The following is a 17,636-nucleotide window of genomic DNA, read 5'->3' on the forward strand; positions in this document are numbered from 1 at the left end:
GCGCAGCTGCCGTTGCTCAGAAGAGCCCTCCCGACCACCCAAGACCGGGAGAACCACCGATTGATTGACATGAAAAGGAGAAACAACCTTCGGCAGAAAGGAAGGAACAGGCCGCAAGACGACCCGCTCCCTAGAAAACTCCAAGAAGGGAGCCCTACAAGAGAAACCCTGCAGCTCAGAAACACGCCTAGCAGAAGTAATGGCCACCAAAAAGACCGCCTTCAAAGTAAGGTCCTTCAAAGAACAGTCGTCCAAGGGCTCGAAAGGCGGACGCACCAAAACAGAGAGAACCAGATTAAGATCCCAAGAGGGAACCGAGGGCCGTAGGGGAGGCCTAAGCAACTTGGCTGCCCGCAAAAACCGAATCACATCAGGAAGAGCCGATAAACGCTGACCTGACACCAACCCTCGAAAGGCCGACAGGGCCGCAATATGAACCCGGAGAGAAGACCAAGCCAGGCCTCTATCCAGGCCATCCTGCAAGAACTCCAGAATGTTAGGCAGATAAGCGCGAAAAGAGGTCACTCCCCGCGCCCGACACCATTCCTCAAAGAGACGCCAAACCCGCACATAAGCCCGAGAGGTAGAAAGCCTCCGGGACCCCAACAGTGTAGAGATCACCTTGTCTGAATATCCCTTCTTGCTAAGGCGACCCCTTTCAAGAGCCACGCCGTAAGACAGAAGGGAGACGGGTCGAACATGGGAATGGGACCCTGCATCAGAAGGTCGTCCGAGAGAGGCAGAGGAAGAGGATCCGCTACCAGGTGCCTCACCAGATCCGCATACCACGGACGGCGAGGCCAATCCGGCGCCACCAGCACCACCAAACCCGGATGGTGAACAATGCGAAGAAGCACTCTGCCCACCAGCGGCCAAGGAGGGAACACATACAACAGCCCCTCCGTTGGCCACTGCTGGACCAGAGCATCCAGACCCTCGGCCAGACCGTCCCTGCGACGACTGAAGAAGCGGGGCACTTTGGCGTTGCCACCCGTGGCCATCAGGTCCATCAGGGGCTGCCCCCAAGCCTGCACTATCAACTGAAACGCCTCGGCGCCGAGACACCACTCTCCTGGATCTAGAAAGTGACGACTGAGGAAGTCTGCCTGAACATTTTCTACTCCGGCTATATGAGAGGCCGAGAGGTCCAGCAGATGGGATTCCGCCCAAACCATGAGCAGAGCCGCCTCCTGCGCCACCTGAGTGCTCTTGGTGCCCCCCTGACGATTGACCTAAGCCACCGCCGTGGCATTGTCCGACAGCACTCTGACCGACTTGCCCAGCAACAGGGAGTGGAAAACCAACAGCGCCAGACGGACCGCTCTGGTCTCCAACACGTTGATCGACCAGGCGGCCTCCTCCGCGGACCAGGTGCCCTGAGCTGAGTGACCCAAACACTGAGCCCCCCAACCCAGGAGACTCGCATCCGTCAGGAGCACCGTCCACTGCGGGAGATCCAGACCCACCCCCTGAACTAGGTGAGGGGTCTGGAGCCACCAACGCAGACTGCAGCGCGCCAAGCCTCGCAGGGGGACCGGAACATCCATCCCGTGCCTCTGGGGAGACCACCTCCGGAGCAGAGCATACTGGAGAGGACGCATGTGGGCCCGCGCCCACCTCACCACGTCCAGGGACGCCGCCATCGACCCCAAGACCTGGAGGAAATCTCGCGCCCGAGGACACCGGGACGCCAAAAGCAGGCGAATCTGAGATTGCAATTTGCTCACCCGGCCCTCTGGGAGGAAGACCCTCCCCAAGGAGGTGTCGAACAGCACCCCTAGGTACTCCAGACGCTGAGCCGGGACCAACCGACTCTTGGAAAGGTTGACCACCCAGCCCAGCGACCGGAGAAACTCCACCACCCGAGCAGTAACCCGGGAGCTTTCCTGCAACGACTTTGCCCGAATTAACCAGTCGTCCAGGTAGGGGTGTACCAGGATGCCCTCCGACCGCAAGGCTGCCGCGACGACCACCATCACCTTGGTGAACGTCCGAGGAGCCGTGGCCAGCCCAAAGGGAAGCGCACAGAACTGAAAGTGCCGACCCAAGATCGCAAAGCGCAGGAAACGCTGATGAGAGGCCCGAATGGGAACATGCAAGTAGGCCTCCGTCAGATCGAGAGAAGTGAGAAACTCCCCCGGCTGAACCGCCAGAATGACCGACCGCAGAGTTTCCATACGGAAAGAGGGAATCTTGAGAGCCCTGTTGACCCCTTTCAAATCGAGGATGGGCCGAAAGGTCCCCTCCTTCTTGGGCACCACAAAGTAAATGGAGTACCTGCCCGTGACCCACTCCGGAGGGGGCACCCGAACAACTGCCCTGAGATCTAGCAAGCGCTGAAGGGTCTGGCGAAAAGCCTGCGTCTTCCCCGGAGTCTGACATGGAGAAGCGAGGAAAAAATCCGGCAGAGAGCGGGCGAACTCCAGGGCATAACCGTCCCGCACCACCTCCAGGACCCACTGATCGGACGTGATCTCGGCCCATTTGGGGAAAAATTCGCGCAGCCGGGCCCCCACCGGAACCAAAGGGGGCGCCGGCAAGGCGTCATTGTGCAGGACGGGAAGCGGGGGAACCGGCGGAGGGATTCCCTGCCCCCCAACGGGCCCCCCGAAAGGGCTGCATGCGCTGGAAGAACCGACCCCGGGAAAATCCCGGAGACTGGAAAGAAGCAGCCCCACACCCAGGGCGATACTTGCGAAAATCCCGCAAACGCCCCCGGGCCGCACCCCCCCGAGACGCCGGACGGGCACGGTCCTCCGGCAGACGGGGAACTTTCGAGTCCGACAAAGTCTGAATCAACTTATCCAAGTCCTCTCCAAACAAAAACGACCCCCGAAAGGGAAATTTAGTAAGCTTAGCTTTGGACGCAGCATCCGCCGCCCAAGCGCGCAGCCACAACACACGCCTTGCGGCCACGCCAAAAGCCATAGACTTAGCCGAGATCCGCACCAAGTCATATAGAGCATCTGAGAGGAATGAGGCCGCCATCTCAATCTTCGCTACCTCCTGATCCACCAGAGACCAGTCGTCAGACTCTCGATCCAAGACCCGCTCCGCCCACCGAAACACGGCGCGAGCGACCAGTCCCCCACAAATAGCCGCCTGGACCCCAAAGGCAGAGACCTGAAAATTTTGCTTAAGGATGCTCTCCAATTTGCGCTCCTCAGAGTCCCGCAAGGCAGAACCGCCCTCAACAGACACGGTATGCCGCTTGGAAATTGCCGAGACCACCGCATCCACGACTGGCGAAGCTAACGTAGCCCGATCCCCTTCCGGAATGGGATACAGGCGAGCCATGCTGCGCGCCAGCCGAAACGGCGTCTCCGGCGTTTTCCACTGCTCCAGAATAATATCCCGAATATCCTGATGCATAGGAAAAGAGCGGGAAACGGAACGGATCCCCCGTAACAGGGGGTCCCCCACACGCGGAGTCTCCGGCGGCGCGTCCTCAAAACGCAAAACCGAAGAAACCTGCTGAATAAGGTCAGGCAGCTCATCTTTCTGAAAAAGGCGCACCACGGACGCCTCGTCACTGGAGAACGGGAAATCCGACAACCCGCCGCCAGCTTCCGTCCCCTCCAGAGAGTCCTGGAACTCCTCAGAAGGGTCCAGGTCCTCCTCCAGACCGACCCGTTCCTCCGACCACAAATTCTCGTCCCACGACACCCGCGGACGCTTGGACAAGGGAGGCGGCGGAGGGGACGTCACGCCAGACGAAAGAGGCAAAACCGCAGGGAGCGCGGAGGAAAACCCACCCCCCGAAACCCCCTGGGCGCAACCGGGACCCCCAGCCGCCTGAAAATAGGCTCTGCATAAAGAAAAGAAAAATTCAGGAGAAAAACCCCCCGAGGGTCCCAAGGGACTCCCTGCCACAGCAGGGGACCCAGCAGAACCTTGCCCCTGCATAGTCAAAACAGGGGGAAGGTCACCTGAGGTGGAAGACAAAATGGAGGGGCCAGACAGAGAAGATGGCGGTTTTCCCGCCAAAAAAGCTCCCTCCATAGCCTGAAGCGGCTGAGAAACCTGAATAGTCTCAGCCGCTAAAGCAGGCAAGCCGGCATCAGCTGTCAAAAAATCAGCTGAGAGGGAATCCTTCGGGGAATCCCTCCGTGGGCGGTTGTGGAAGACCGGGCTTCCCCACTGCTCCAAGCCGACTCGCGAGGCACCATTGGCGGGGAGCTCTGGGCGCCTGCAGCCGCTGCCGACGGAGCTCCACCACCTCACCGACCCAAACCGCCGAGTTCAGGCCGGCCGCGAGTGCCTCGCGGCTGGACTAAAATTGTGTCCTACTCCCCCGGAGAAGGGCACAATTGCTCCATACGCGACCTAGCTATAAAAAAGTGCTGGTTACATGAAAAAATACAGTAAAATACAGTTTTCTTAAAGGGAAACAACCCTTCAGACCAGCACTACCTCAGGATTTTTTTTTTTTTTTTTTTTACAGAACAGACTCCACAGGCTCTCGAAGCAATATGCCTTGCTTGACTTAGGGGGCAAGGCTTACTGCTGAGGCTCCTCTAAAAAAATGTGGGGAGGTGGAGGAAGTGGGGGGAGGGACCCCGCTCGTGACCCGCCGGGTTTGACACCCCCGAGGTCGGACGAACCCCCAAACAGAGTCCGCCCAAGCTCCGTCCGGCTAAAAACAGGGACAATAAACCCCCTAAACAAATTCCAACAGCCCTACCAAGGGAGATGGGTACAGATCACTCAACACCTGCTGGAGAATGAAAGAAGACTGAGGGAAATAGAGAGGAGGGGCTAGGATATACTGTCCCAAAGTTTTGTTTTCAGTCTCCACCTGCTGGTCATGATTAGATATATACCCATTCGTAAAGTTAACCTCTACTGGTCTGGAGAGTGCTAAAGAAATCTGTTTTACTCCTTGGTATCTGGGTTGGCCACAGGATCCTGGGCTTGATAGACCTTCGCTCTTCCCCCTCCCATGCCATACTCTTTCTTTCTTCCTCTTCCACGATTTTCCCTCTCCTTTTCTTTTCCACCCAAAGGCACCCAATTTCCCTCCTCTCTCCCTCTCCCTCTCTCTCCTTCCTCTCTACCCTCCGAAAGACGCTCTCTCTATTCTTCCTTCCCCCCTCCCCAAGGCACTCTCTCGCTTCTCTCTCCTAGACCTTTTCCTGTTCATTGAGAAGACACTGTTGGCACCTGCTTTTTGTTTTTAAAATCTTTATTCATTTTTTTTGTGTTACAACAAGTGTTACAAATAAACTCAATAGAAACTTAAATACACACTTGACTAACTCATATATTAATCAAGTTTAACATTAATATAATAATCCCCTGTCCCACCCTCCTTCCCAATCAATAATATATAAATCAAATTTTATTGTATATTCTTTAAATATTAATTTAGTATGTAGTAATCAAAATTGAAAAACCCACCCCATTTCCCTCTTTACAATTATCTTATCATGGGAAAAGTTCATTAGAGAAATCATGTTAACGGTCTTTAGATGTTTCCAGTGTTATTTTTGGGAAAAATTATCCTTCATTACAAAAATCGGTTAATGGTCCCCATATTTTTTTAAATTTATTCATGTATCCTTTGTGTGTTGCAATAGCAAGTTCCATTTTATATATGTGGCATACCGAATTCCACCAGAACATATAGTTCAATCTATCATGTTGTTTCCAATTGAATGTAATTTGTTGTATTGCAATTCCAGTTAAAATAAATAAAAGTTTGTTATTACTGGATGAAATTTGGCTTTTTGCTCTCATAGTTGTTCCAAATAATATAGTATCATATGTTAAGGCTACTGGATTTTCTAACATTCTGTTAATTTGGGGCCAAATTGATTTCCAAAATGATAGAATAAATGGACAAAAGAATAAAAGATGATCTAATGTCCCAATTTCAGTATGACAGTGCCAGCATCTATTAGATCTTGAACTATCTATTTTTTGTAAACGAGTAGGGGTCCAAAAAGCTCTATGAAGAAGAAAAAACCAAGTTTGTCTCATAGATGCTGACACCGTACATTTTAGCCTCCAAGACCAAAGTCGTGGCCATTGAGATGCACTAATTTGGTGTTTTATCTCAATGCTCCAAATGTCTCTAAGACCATTTTTTGGTTTTTTATTTATATATTCGGATATTTTTTTTTTTCCATTATATTTTTATTTTCAAATTTTACAAAAAGTGTACATAATAATAAAATACATTTGATATATGCATGGTATCACTTTTATATCTAACACAATGTATGTCTGAGTTTGATTTTCCCCTTCACCCTCCCCCCACCCTTTTATTGCTTTAATATAATATTTTCAAATTTTATAAAAGTATACAACATATTGGAATACAATTGATAATTATTCAATAACATATTTATATCTACTACAATATATTCTGGATAAATTTTATTCATTTTCCCTCCCCCCACCCTTCTATTATTTTTTAATCATTTGTTACATTTTGTATCATATATTATAATATATTATATATAAATTGTTTTCCTTATCCCCCCTATATGTGTGTCATAAAAAAAAAATCTCTAAAAGAAGAAAAGAAGAAAAAGTATTCTATTATTTAATCATTGCAGTATTTTGTCAATGGCCCCCATATTTTTATAAATTTATTATATGTCCCCTTTTGTACTGCTATTGTTCTTTCCATTTTAAAAACATGGCATATTGTATTCCACCAAAATGTGTAGTTTAGGTTGTTATAATTTTTCCAATTGTTAGTTATATGTTGAATGGCAACCCCTGTCATAATTAATAAAAGTTTATTATTTTCTGGTGAAATTTGACTTTTTTTTCTCATCATTGTTCCAAATAAAATTGTATCATATGATATTGCAATATGATTTTCCATTAATTTATTAATTTGTGGCCAAATTGAATTCCAAAATATTTTAATATAAGGACAATGATATAATAAATGATCTAATGTCCCTGGTTCTAGATTACAGTGCCAGCATTTATTGGACTTAGAACTATCTAATTTTTGCAAACGTGTAGGGGTCCAAAAAGCTCTATGTAATAAAAAGAACCAAGTTTGTCTCATAGATGCTGACACTGTACATCTCATTCTCCAAGACCAAATTAGTGGCCATTGAGATGCAGTAATTTGATGCTTAATCTCAATGCTCCAAATGTCTCTTAGACCATTTTTTGGTTTTTTATTCAAATATCCAGATATTAATTTATACCACAATGCGGCTTGATGTCCTAGGAAGTCTGCTTTAAAGCATAAGAACTTTAAACTATATTGATTGTTTAATAATTTCCATTCAGGGAACCCAACCTGAATGGCCTGCTTCAATTGCAACCATTTAAAACTTTGTGTTTTATTAAGACCAAATCTATGTTGCAATTGTGAAAAATCCAGCAGTTTACCTTCTGAAATAATATCATCTAGAGATCTAATTCCTGCTATAATCCAGTTCTTCCAAAGGATTTGAGCTCCGCCAATTTTGATCTTGGAGTTTATCCATATGGATTGATTAGTTGATTTATATATTGGGATGGGTGTTAATTTATCAATAAATCTCAATGTTTTCCAAGTATCCATTATTATTTTATTTTCTCTGTATCTTTTAGGTATATTAATACTTGGTAAATGAACTAAATTTAGGGGAAACATAAGGCGCCATTCCAAATATAACCAATCAGGTGCATTATCTATAAGTTCTGGGAGGATCCAATACATACCCTGACGTAGAATATAGGCTTGATGGTACCTATAGAAATTTGGAAAATTTACCCCTCCCTCCTTAATTGATTTTTGTAAGGTTACTAAAGCTATTCTAGGTGTTTTACCAAGCCAAAGAAATTTTGTTAAAATTCTATTAAGCTTCTTATAAAAGGACCCCTGAAAATAAATAGGTATCATACTCATTTGGTAGCAAACCACAGGCAACATCATCATTTTAATAGTTTGAACTCTGCCCCACCAAGATATATGTAATGGGTTCCATTGTTCACATAACTCTGTTACTTTTTTTAATACATATTTTTCATTTTCTTTTACAGTATCTTCAATTGTTTTTTTAACTTGAATGCCTAGATATTTAAATCCTTCTTCTTTCCATATGAATGGAAAAATATCAAATAATCCTTTTACACAGTAAACATTCAAGGGTATAATTTCAGATTTATTCCAATTAATTTTATAACCTGAAAATTTGCCAAACTTATCAATTAATTCCAATAAAGAAGATAAGGTAGACTCTGGATTTCTCAAATAAAGCAAAATATCATCAGCATAAGCCGAAATTTTATATTCCATATCTGAATATGGAATTCCTTGTATCTCCCTCGTTTGCTGTATTGCTAACAATAAGGGTTCTAATACAACATCAAATAACAAAGGAGATAAAGGACAACCTTGTCTAACTCCCCTCTGCAATTGAAAACCATCAGATATCTTATTATTAATATTTAATCTTGCAATCGGGAAGCTATACAATGTTTTTACCATTTGTATAAATCCAGAACCTATACCAAACCATTCTAAAGCCTGATACATAAAATTCCATTCTACCCTATCAAATGCTTTCTCAGCATCTAATGAAACTGTAAAAGCCGGTTCATCCATTTTTTTTGATAAGTTTAGCATGTGAAATAATAGTCTAGAGTTATTGGAGGAATGTCTTTTAGCAACGAAACCCGTTTGATGCATATCTATAATATGTGGGAGAGCTTTGGCTAATCTCAAAGCCAAAATTTTCGCCAAAAGTTTATTATCAACGTTTATCAAAGATATAGGCCTGTAGTTTGAAACCAAAGTAGGATCTTTATTTGGCTTAGGCAAAACAATTATTATTGATTCAGCCATAGTACCTTTTATATTACCTTTTATAAGTTGTGTCTGATATAATTTTAATAAATGTGGGGAGAGGATATTTTGAAATGTTTTATAAAATTCTACTGTGTAACCATCACCACCTGGAGCGGATCCAACTCTAAGAGATCTCAATGCTGTTTCTAATTCTTTTAATGATATAGGTTCTTCTAAACTTCGTTTTATATGATCAGGAATCTTAGGTCCATTTATTAAATCTAAAAATTTTTTTCCATCTTTTTGTTTCTCCAAATAAGGTTCGGAAGAATATAGATCCTTATAAAAATTTAAAAATTGTTTTAATATTATATTTGTTTGATTTGTTATTATACCATTATCATCTTTTATTCCATTAATATTAGTTCTCCTTTTTTTTGCCTTAAGATAATTTGCTAATAATTTTCCCGCCTTATTAGAATTTCCATAATACACCGTTTGTTTGGAAAACAAATCTTTTCTTATCATTTTTGAAGTTAATTCATTATATTTACCTTTTACTTTCAAAAGAGCTTGCAAAACTTCATATTCCCATTTACTTATCAATTTAGCTTCTAATATTTTTATTTCTTTTTCTAATTCTATATATTGTTTTTTAATTTGTTTCCTAATAAAAGCTGAATATGATATGATATTACCCCTCATAGTTGCTTTAAATGCATCCCATACATTCTCTATAGATGTATCTTCCACTAAATTTATTTGAAAAAATTCATTAATTTGTGTTTTAAAATTTTCCAAAAATTTGTCATCCACAAGCAATGCATTATCAAATCTCCAAAGAGGTCTATTATTTTCTAATTGATCTAATTGTAATTCTATCCATATTCCCGCATGATCCGAAATGATAATAGGATCAATGGAGGCTTTAATCACTTGTTGCACTTTATTTGTTGAAACAAAAATATAATCTATTCTTGAAAATGATTTATGAACCTGTGAACAAAATGAATACTCCTGATCATTAAAATGAAGAATACGCCATATATCTTTCAAATCACATGATCGAATTAAATTATCTAGACCTAAAGATTTAATATTTTTACCTGGTTTTTTATCCAATAATGGATCCATTACAGCATTAAAATCTCCAGCCACCACTAAATTAGAGGCAGCCAGTGGTAATAACATATTTTGTAGCTTTTTGAAAAACTCTGATTGATTCGAATTAGGGGCATATATATTAAATAACGTCAGGGTATCATTTCTCATACCTATATCGATATGTATCCATCTTCCATGTGGATCTGAATTTTTTACCTTTATATTGGCCATACATTTTTTATTTATAAGGATTGCAACCCCTGCTTTTTTACCCACTGCTGGAGCAAAAAAACATTCTTTTATCCATCCACCTGATAATTTCTGTGATTCCTTCATATTAAGATGGGTCTCTTGCAGACAGTAAATATCTGCATTTTGTTTTTTTAAAAATGTTAATATTTTTTTCCTTTTAATTACGTGATTCAGGCCATTGACATTAATAGAATATATTTTAAAAGACATTATATATTTTAATATTTTTCATTATCTTATTCTTCCTCTCCTCTTTCATATTTAATATCCAAAAAATTTTTTTCACGACACACATATTTAACCCTAATGTATCTCCCTTAATTATTCTAATAAATATTCTCCTTATCCCTCCCTTTCCCACCCAATACATTGGCTGCTTAAGGATACACATTGGAACTGTAATCCTAACACTCTCCCCATTCCAGGCAATCAATATTCAATTGTTTAAACAAATTTCCCTTCTATTTATCTATATTGATCTTTTATATTTATTTAATCATTTTCCATAACATTTTATTAATGTATCATTTTCCATTTAACAATATGTTAATTTGTATTTCCTTAGTATTATGATTTCAACATATAATTATTTTAAAACATATATGCAGTGTATTATTTAATAATTTTCCTGTATTCTGTTCTTTCTTTCATATAATTATTATTGTCTTTTCTTTGTATTGTTTTCCTCCATTTCTTCAAATATTTCGATATGTTATATTTTCTAATTTTTCATAGAGTCTTCAAAACCATCTTAATATATTATGTTAATATATCATAGGTTCTGGTTTAGAGAGAAAATCTTTTAGTTTTTCGGGATCCTCAAAATATAAGGACTTGTCTCCAGATGACACTCTCATTTTCGCCGGGTAGTATAGACCATATTTAAATCCTTTTTCTTTGAGTAGAGGTCTCATGTCTAGTAGTCTTTTTCTTTTAGTTGCTGTGTTTTTGGCGAAGTCTGGTAAAAACCATAATCTTGATCCTTTATAATTTAAGTTTTTATCTTTTTTTGCAGCATTTAGTATCTCTATTGCTTGTTGGTATCTCAACATTTTGAAAATGATTGGTCTTGGTCTGTTTTTATTTTCTAAATTTTTAATTGGGATTCTATGCGCCCTTTCAATTTCAATTGGTTGTTTCAAGTCTAATTGTAGAATTTTTGGAATTAAATTTTCAAGGAAAAGGATAGTATTTTTTCCCTCTAAATTTTCTTGTATTCCAAAGAGTTTGATGTTCTTTCTTCTTCCTCTATTCTCGTAATCCTCCAGTTGATCTTTTAATTTATTTAATTCTAGGCTGTCGTTTTTACATCTTTTTGATTCACATTCTATATTTTCCATTTTTGATTCTAGTTCAGTTGTTCTTTTGTTGTTAACTTCCATTTGTCTATGTATATTTAAAATTTCTTCTTTCATTTCAGACATATTAGTTATAGTTTCTTTAAGCATTTGTTTGATTTGTTTTAATTCTTCCATGACTTCAGCTTTGCTTAATATGTCTGGTTCATCAATAGGAAGTGGTATCTTGCTTGGTGTTATTTGATCTTGTTTCTGTCTTTTTGCAGATGTACCAGCCTCATTTTTGTTTTGTCTGGTACTTGCCATGTTGTTGTTTTCTTTTTCTTGGTTCTTCTTTCTTTATATTTATTAGGAGACACAATATTCACTTTCAGTCAAAGTTCCTCTTTTGGTCAATTTAATTTTTTTTTTTTTTTCAGCCTGCCTTCACTGTCTCTCTGTATCAGTTTCAATATTTCGCCGCTTGTCTCTTTTCTTTCAAGTCTTCAATTGATGTCAATCTCTCTATCAAAATATCTCCTTTGATGAATAAATCCTTTTTAATTAATTTTTTTTTTTTCTTTTTTCCTGTTATCTGCTTCAATGCCGATCCAACGCTGAGAGTGAGCAAACAAGAAGATTGGCTTCAGGCTATAAGATCAGTATAATCACTCAGGTCTCCGTTTCAGCTTAATCTGGAAATGGCTGCTTCAAACTGCCACACTTAGGAGTTCAACTCCACATCAGTACAGAGACAAGCCGTTAGAATCAGTAATTTATCTTTCCTTATCCCCTCTTTCTTTCTTGTCAGACACCTCTCAGTTAAATTTGAATAATTTACCGTTCTGAGAAAGCTGCAAGTCTTCTTCAATTTAAGTCTTCAAGAGCCTTCTCTCATTTTCTTAGCCTTCAAATCGGCAATGATATAATCACACTTTCTTTAACTTTTATGACCTTCAGTATCATCAGATTGTTTTCACTGATATTTCCTTTTTATATGTTATCTGTCTTGATGCTGCGCCGATTTAGCGCCGAGGGAAAACAATAAAAGTATCAATCAATTAGTCTCTCGGCTCCGACTCAGCGCTTCAAACCGCCACAGTTCAGGAATCTAGCTAACAACGGTCTCACAATAGGATCCGTCCCTTTTTCAATATTAGTCAGTTAATAAAATTTTTTTACAGCTCTTCTCACTTTCATGCCGTATCACCACACAGAAAGACCGGTAAAATTAGTTGTCTTACTTTTTTCCTTCGCTTCAGATCTTTTCTGCGTTTTTTCTGACAGGAAATGTTTTTTTTTTTTTATATTTAAGTTATTATCTTCAGCATTTGATTTTCTGTTGTCATAGTTTTCGCCGATTTTATCACTCCCCTTGTTCTCTTACTTCGGGATTTATCCCCCTCAGCAGGCACAAGTTTTTATTCAAACAACCGTCAGCTTCCTGCCACCAGTGTCTCTCCGCTCTAGTGCCCCGATGTCTTCACTTCAGCGCTAAAAACTTTTTCAGTTTCAGAGGAGGACAATATCCAATCTGCCAACTCTTCTCTCTTTAATTTCTTCTGTCTTTAATTCAATGTCTCGCCGTCTCATCGATGAGGGAGAGTAAACCGGCAAATCTCTCTTTGGTTTCTCTTACTCAGTTCTTGTCTTCGTTTCTTCAAGAGGATGTTAAATATAGATTTTCAATAGTTTCTGCTTCAATTGTGATTATTTTCAATTGAAATAAATAGTATTGGGATATTTTTATTTAATGTCAGTTGCCCATTTGGAGAGGAGCGTCGTGATCACACATCCATTCTGTGCTCGCGTTAAGCCACGCCCCTCTATATATTCGGATATTAATTTATACCACTGTGCGGCTTTGTGACCTATTGAGTCCATCTGGAAACATAAGAATTCCAAACTGTGATATTTAGCGAGATCTTTCCATTCAGGGAACCCTTTCTGAATAGATTGCTTCAATTGCAACCATTTAAAATATTGTGTTTTATTGAGACCAAATTTTTGTTGCAATTGTGAAAACTCCAGCAATTTATCATTTTTAATTACATCATCCAAAGTGCGAATGCCTGCTATCATCCAATGTTTCCAGATGACTTTAAAACCGCCAATTTTGATCTTGGGGTTTAGCCATATAGTTTGGTTGGTTGATTTACTAATTGGAATTTGAGTAAGATTACTTATGTATTTTAAAGTTTTCCAGGTATCCATAAATATTTTATGATCTTTGTATAACCTTGGCATTTTGATACTAATTACATGATTAAGACGTAATGGAAACATAAGCCTCCATTCTAGCCAAAACCAGTCTGGAATATTATCTGTGGGTTCTGGGAGGATCCAATACATACCATGACGTAAGATATAGGCTTGATGATACCTATAAAAATTGGGAAAATTTACCCCTCCCTCCTTAATTGGTCTTTGTAATGACGCTAGAGCAATTCTTGGTTTTTTATTAAGCCATATAAATTTTGTCAAAGTCCTATTTATTTTTGTATAAAACGAATCTTGAAAAAAAAACTGGTATCATCCCCATTTGGTAACATACTATCGGTAAAATCATCATTTTTACAGTTTGTACTCTTCCCCACCAAGATAGATGCAAAGGATTCCATTGCTCACACATTTCTATTATTTTTTGTAATAAGCATTTTTCATTAATTTTCATTGTTTCATCTACTGTTTTTGTTATCAAAATTCCAAGATATTTAATATATTCTTCCTTCCAAACAAAAGGGAATGTATCAAATAAACCTTTTGTACAATGTATATTTAGTGGAAGAATTTCTGATTTATTCCAATTAATTTTATATCCTGAAAAATTTCCAAATTTCTCAATCAATTCAAGTAGATGTGGAATGGTGGATTCTGGATTCTTCAAATATAGTAATAAATCATCTGCGTAAGCAGATATCTTATATTCTTTATCTGAATGAGGTATACCCTGTATCTCCTTAGCTTGTTGGATAGCTAATATTAAGGGTTCTAAAACAATATCAAACAGCAAAGGGGATAAGGGACATCCTTGTCTAACTCCTCTCTGTAGATTAAATTTTTCTGAAAACGTATTATTAATATATAGTCTAGCAGAAGGGGAGCTATACATTGTTTGTATCATTTGTATAAATCCAGTTAAAACTGTTGGCACCTGCTGTTATTAGCTCGGGTGATGGGCAAGTACTGCCCTCCTCCGTGGCTTCCATTCTCTGCCTCCCCCTTTCTCTGCAAATTGGTCTTCTGCGTGCAAAGGTTGGGAAGTGCCATAAGTGTGACAGGGCAAAGGTGTTGTTGCACAACTCCTTACCCCTCCCCAGTGGCATAGCGAGGGTGAGAGGCACCCCTCCCCCTCCTGCCACGCGGGCACCACTTCCCTTCCCCCGTACCTCTGTAACGCTCCTGGCACGAGCAACAACTCCCAATCTGCTGTTGCGCCAGTGTTGGCTCTTCCTCTGATGTCACTTCCTTGGCGGGTCCAGGAAGTGACGTCAGAGAAAGGGCTGACCCTAGTACGACAGCAGGGGTTGCTGCTTGCACCAGAAACGTTACAGAGATATGGGGGAAGGGAAGCGGTGCGCATGTGCTTGGGGGGAACAGAGAGGAGTACGGGTGCCTGTACCCTCACCAAGACAGTGCCTGGGGCGGTCTGCCCACCCCATTACTATGCCACTGCCCCTCCCATTTTGATTACCAGAAGCAAGCTGTCAAATTCACCACATCCCCCAACAGCTGACTGCAGGGGCTGTGTGTATGAACTCACCACCCAAGACAGACACTCCCACCCCCTGTTATAGATTTATGAAGCATCTACCCAGAATATCTCAGAGGGTGTGCACATTTTTTTGCCAGATGTGCAGCCCTTTTACAGATGTAGGACCTAGATCTCTTGTTGCCAGGGCATTAGCAGGCAAGATCCTGGGCAAAAGCCATGGGCCCTCATCCTGCCTAAAGTAGAAGGAGATACAGCCTGCTGGTGGGATTTGAAGCCCTTCCCAAATGTCCACCTGCGTTTGTGAGAACTTCTAAAGTCGGCATGACCCACCTTGTGCTATTATAACACATCAACAGATAATTCACTCATGTGATATGAGATGCTTACACGCTGCTGAACAGGCCAAGGCTTTGTTACTGCTGACAAGTCACAAGCAGTCATCAACATGGCACTGTAAGAGAAACAGGTGATCTTGTATGAGACAATAGAGTTCAGCTTGAGGAGAACCAAAAGAGATGGAGAGCTGAGACATGCAACGTTAGTGAGAAGCTGTGGTTTTGCTCGTCACACTGTGGCTGGGACCTGCAACTATTCACTAGAGGTGCAATGAATGGAGAAATTAGATTCTTACCTGCTAATTTACTTTCTTTTAGCTTCTCCAGACCGGTATAGGATCTTACAAGTAGGTATATATCTCATCATGACCAGCAGGTGGAGACTGAGACAAAACTTTGGAACTGTACATATCATGTGACCCCTCCCTAATTACCTCAGTCTGCCGAATAGCCAAGCAGAACTAAGAACTATATACAGAAAACAAACAGGACTCCGAACAGGAATATCAACAAATAAAAACAGGAACACTGTTGGAAAATACAAAGGAACAAATGCAAATAGCAAAGGCCCCCACAGCTCACCAGCTACGCCAGTCAAGTCACAGCAGCTGTTCTTAATCTCCCCGGCCCTAGAAAAATACTAGAAACCGACTGAAAAATGAAAATCTGCACGCAAGAACATGACAAGAGACAGGGTGGGGTCCTATACCAGTCTGGAGAAACTAAAAAAGTAAATTAGCAGGTAAGAACCCAATTTCTCCTTCTTTAGCACTCTCCAGACCAGTATAGGATCTTACAAGCGGGACATACCAAAGCAGTCCCCATCATGGGTGGAACTCCCAAAGGGCCGACACCAGAATATGCGCACCAAACACCGCGTCCCGACCCGCCTGAACATCCACACGATAGTGTCTGACAAAGGAATGTAGAGAAGACCAGACTGCCGCCTTGCAAATATCCACAGGAGGCACCAGCAAAGAATCAGCCCAAGAAGCTGCCTGACTCCGAGTAGAATAAGCCTTGAGAAAATCTGGAACAGTCTTTTTCTGAAGAAGATAAGCAGAAGCAATAGTCTCCTTGATCCAGCGTGCAATGGTAGCCTTGGAAGCACCATCCCCCCTACGAGGACCCGCTAGAAGGACAAAAAGATGATCTGATTTCCTGATCTCCTGGGTCCTGCGCAAGTAGGAGCGAAGGACCCATCCAACATCCAATTTGTGCAACAGTTTCTGCTCAGAAGAACCTGCCCAACTATCCAGAACCGTGAGAACCACCAACTGATTGATATGAAAAGGAGAAACTACCATTGGCAGAAAGGAAGGAACAGGCCACAACACTACCCGCTCCCTAGAAAACTCGAGGAAGGGAGACCGACAAGAGAGAGCCTGCAGCTCCGAAACATGTCTAGCAGAAGTAATAACCACCAAGAAGACCACCTTAAGAGTAAGGTCCTTCAACGTGCAGGCACCCAAATGCTCAAACGGGGGGCACACAAGCCTGGACAGGACCAGATTCAAATCCCAAGAGGGAACAGACGGTTGCATGGGAGGCTTGAGCAACTTGGCCGCCCACAAGAAGCAAACAACATCAGGAATAGCAGTCAGGCGCTGACCCCATAATAACCCACGAAAAGCTGAAAGGGCCGCAAGCTGAACCCGGAGAGAAGACCAAGCCAGGCCCCTGTCCAGGCCATCCTGCAAGAACTCTAAGATGTTAGGCAGGGAAGTGCGAAAAGCAACTACTCCTTGCGCTATACATCACTCCTCAAATATACGCCAAACTTGCACATAAGCCCGAGAATTAGAAAGTCTATGGAACACCAAGAGAGTGGCGATCACTTTGTCTGAATACCCCTTCTTACCTAGGCAAGACCTTTTAAGAGCCAAGCCGTAAGACAAAAGGGACTCGGATCCAACATGGGAATGGAGCCCTGAGTCAGAAGATTGTGCGAAAGAGGAAGAGGATCCGACACCAGATCTATGTACCATGGTTGCCTGGGCCAATCCAGAGCCACCAGAACCACCAGGCCCAGGTGACAAACAATGCGGAGTAGAACTCTGCCCACTAATGGCCACAAAGGGAATATATATAACAGCCCCTCCGTTGGCCATGGTTGAACCAGAGCATCCAGACCCTCGGCCTGACTGTCTCTGCGATGACTGAAGAAGCGGGGAGTTTTGGCGTTGACTCCTGTGGCCATAAGGTCT

General features: G+C 42.1%; 1 protein-coding gene across 5 annotated transcripts in view; it reads right to left on the reverse strand.

The window, feature by feature from the left end:
- The window catches only part of PDE5A (phosphodiesterase 5A), a 323,063-nt gene that overhangs the window by 22,366 nt on the left and 283,061 nt on the right, over nt 1-17,636 (reverse strand). For all 5 annotated transcript variants that reach the window (XM_033938157.1, XM_033938176.1, XM_033938166.1 and 2 more), the window contains one exon: nt 15,482-15,545. In XM_033938157.1, coding sequence (XP_033794048.1) covers nt 15,482-15,545 — 64 coding nt within the window. The remainder of the gene's footprint in view (nt 1-15,481; nt 15,546-17,636) is intronic.

Source organism: Geotrypetes seraphini, chromosome 1, assembly GCF_902459505.1.
Source record: "Geotrypetes seraphini chromosome 1, aGeoSer1.1, whole genome shotgun sequence".
NCBI lineage: Eukaryota > Metazoa > Chordata > Amphibia > Gymnophiona > Dermophiidae > Geotrypetes > Geotrypetes seraphini.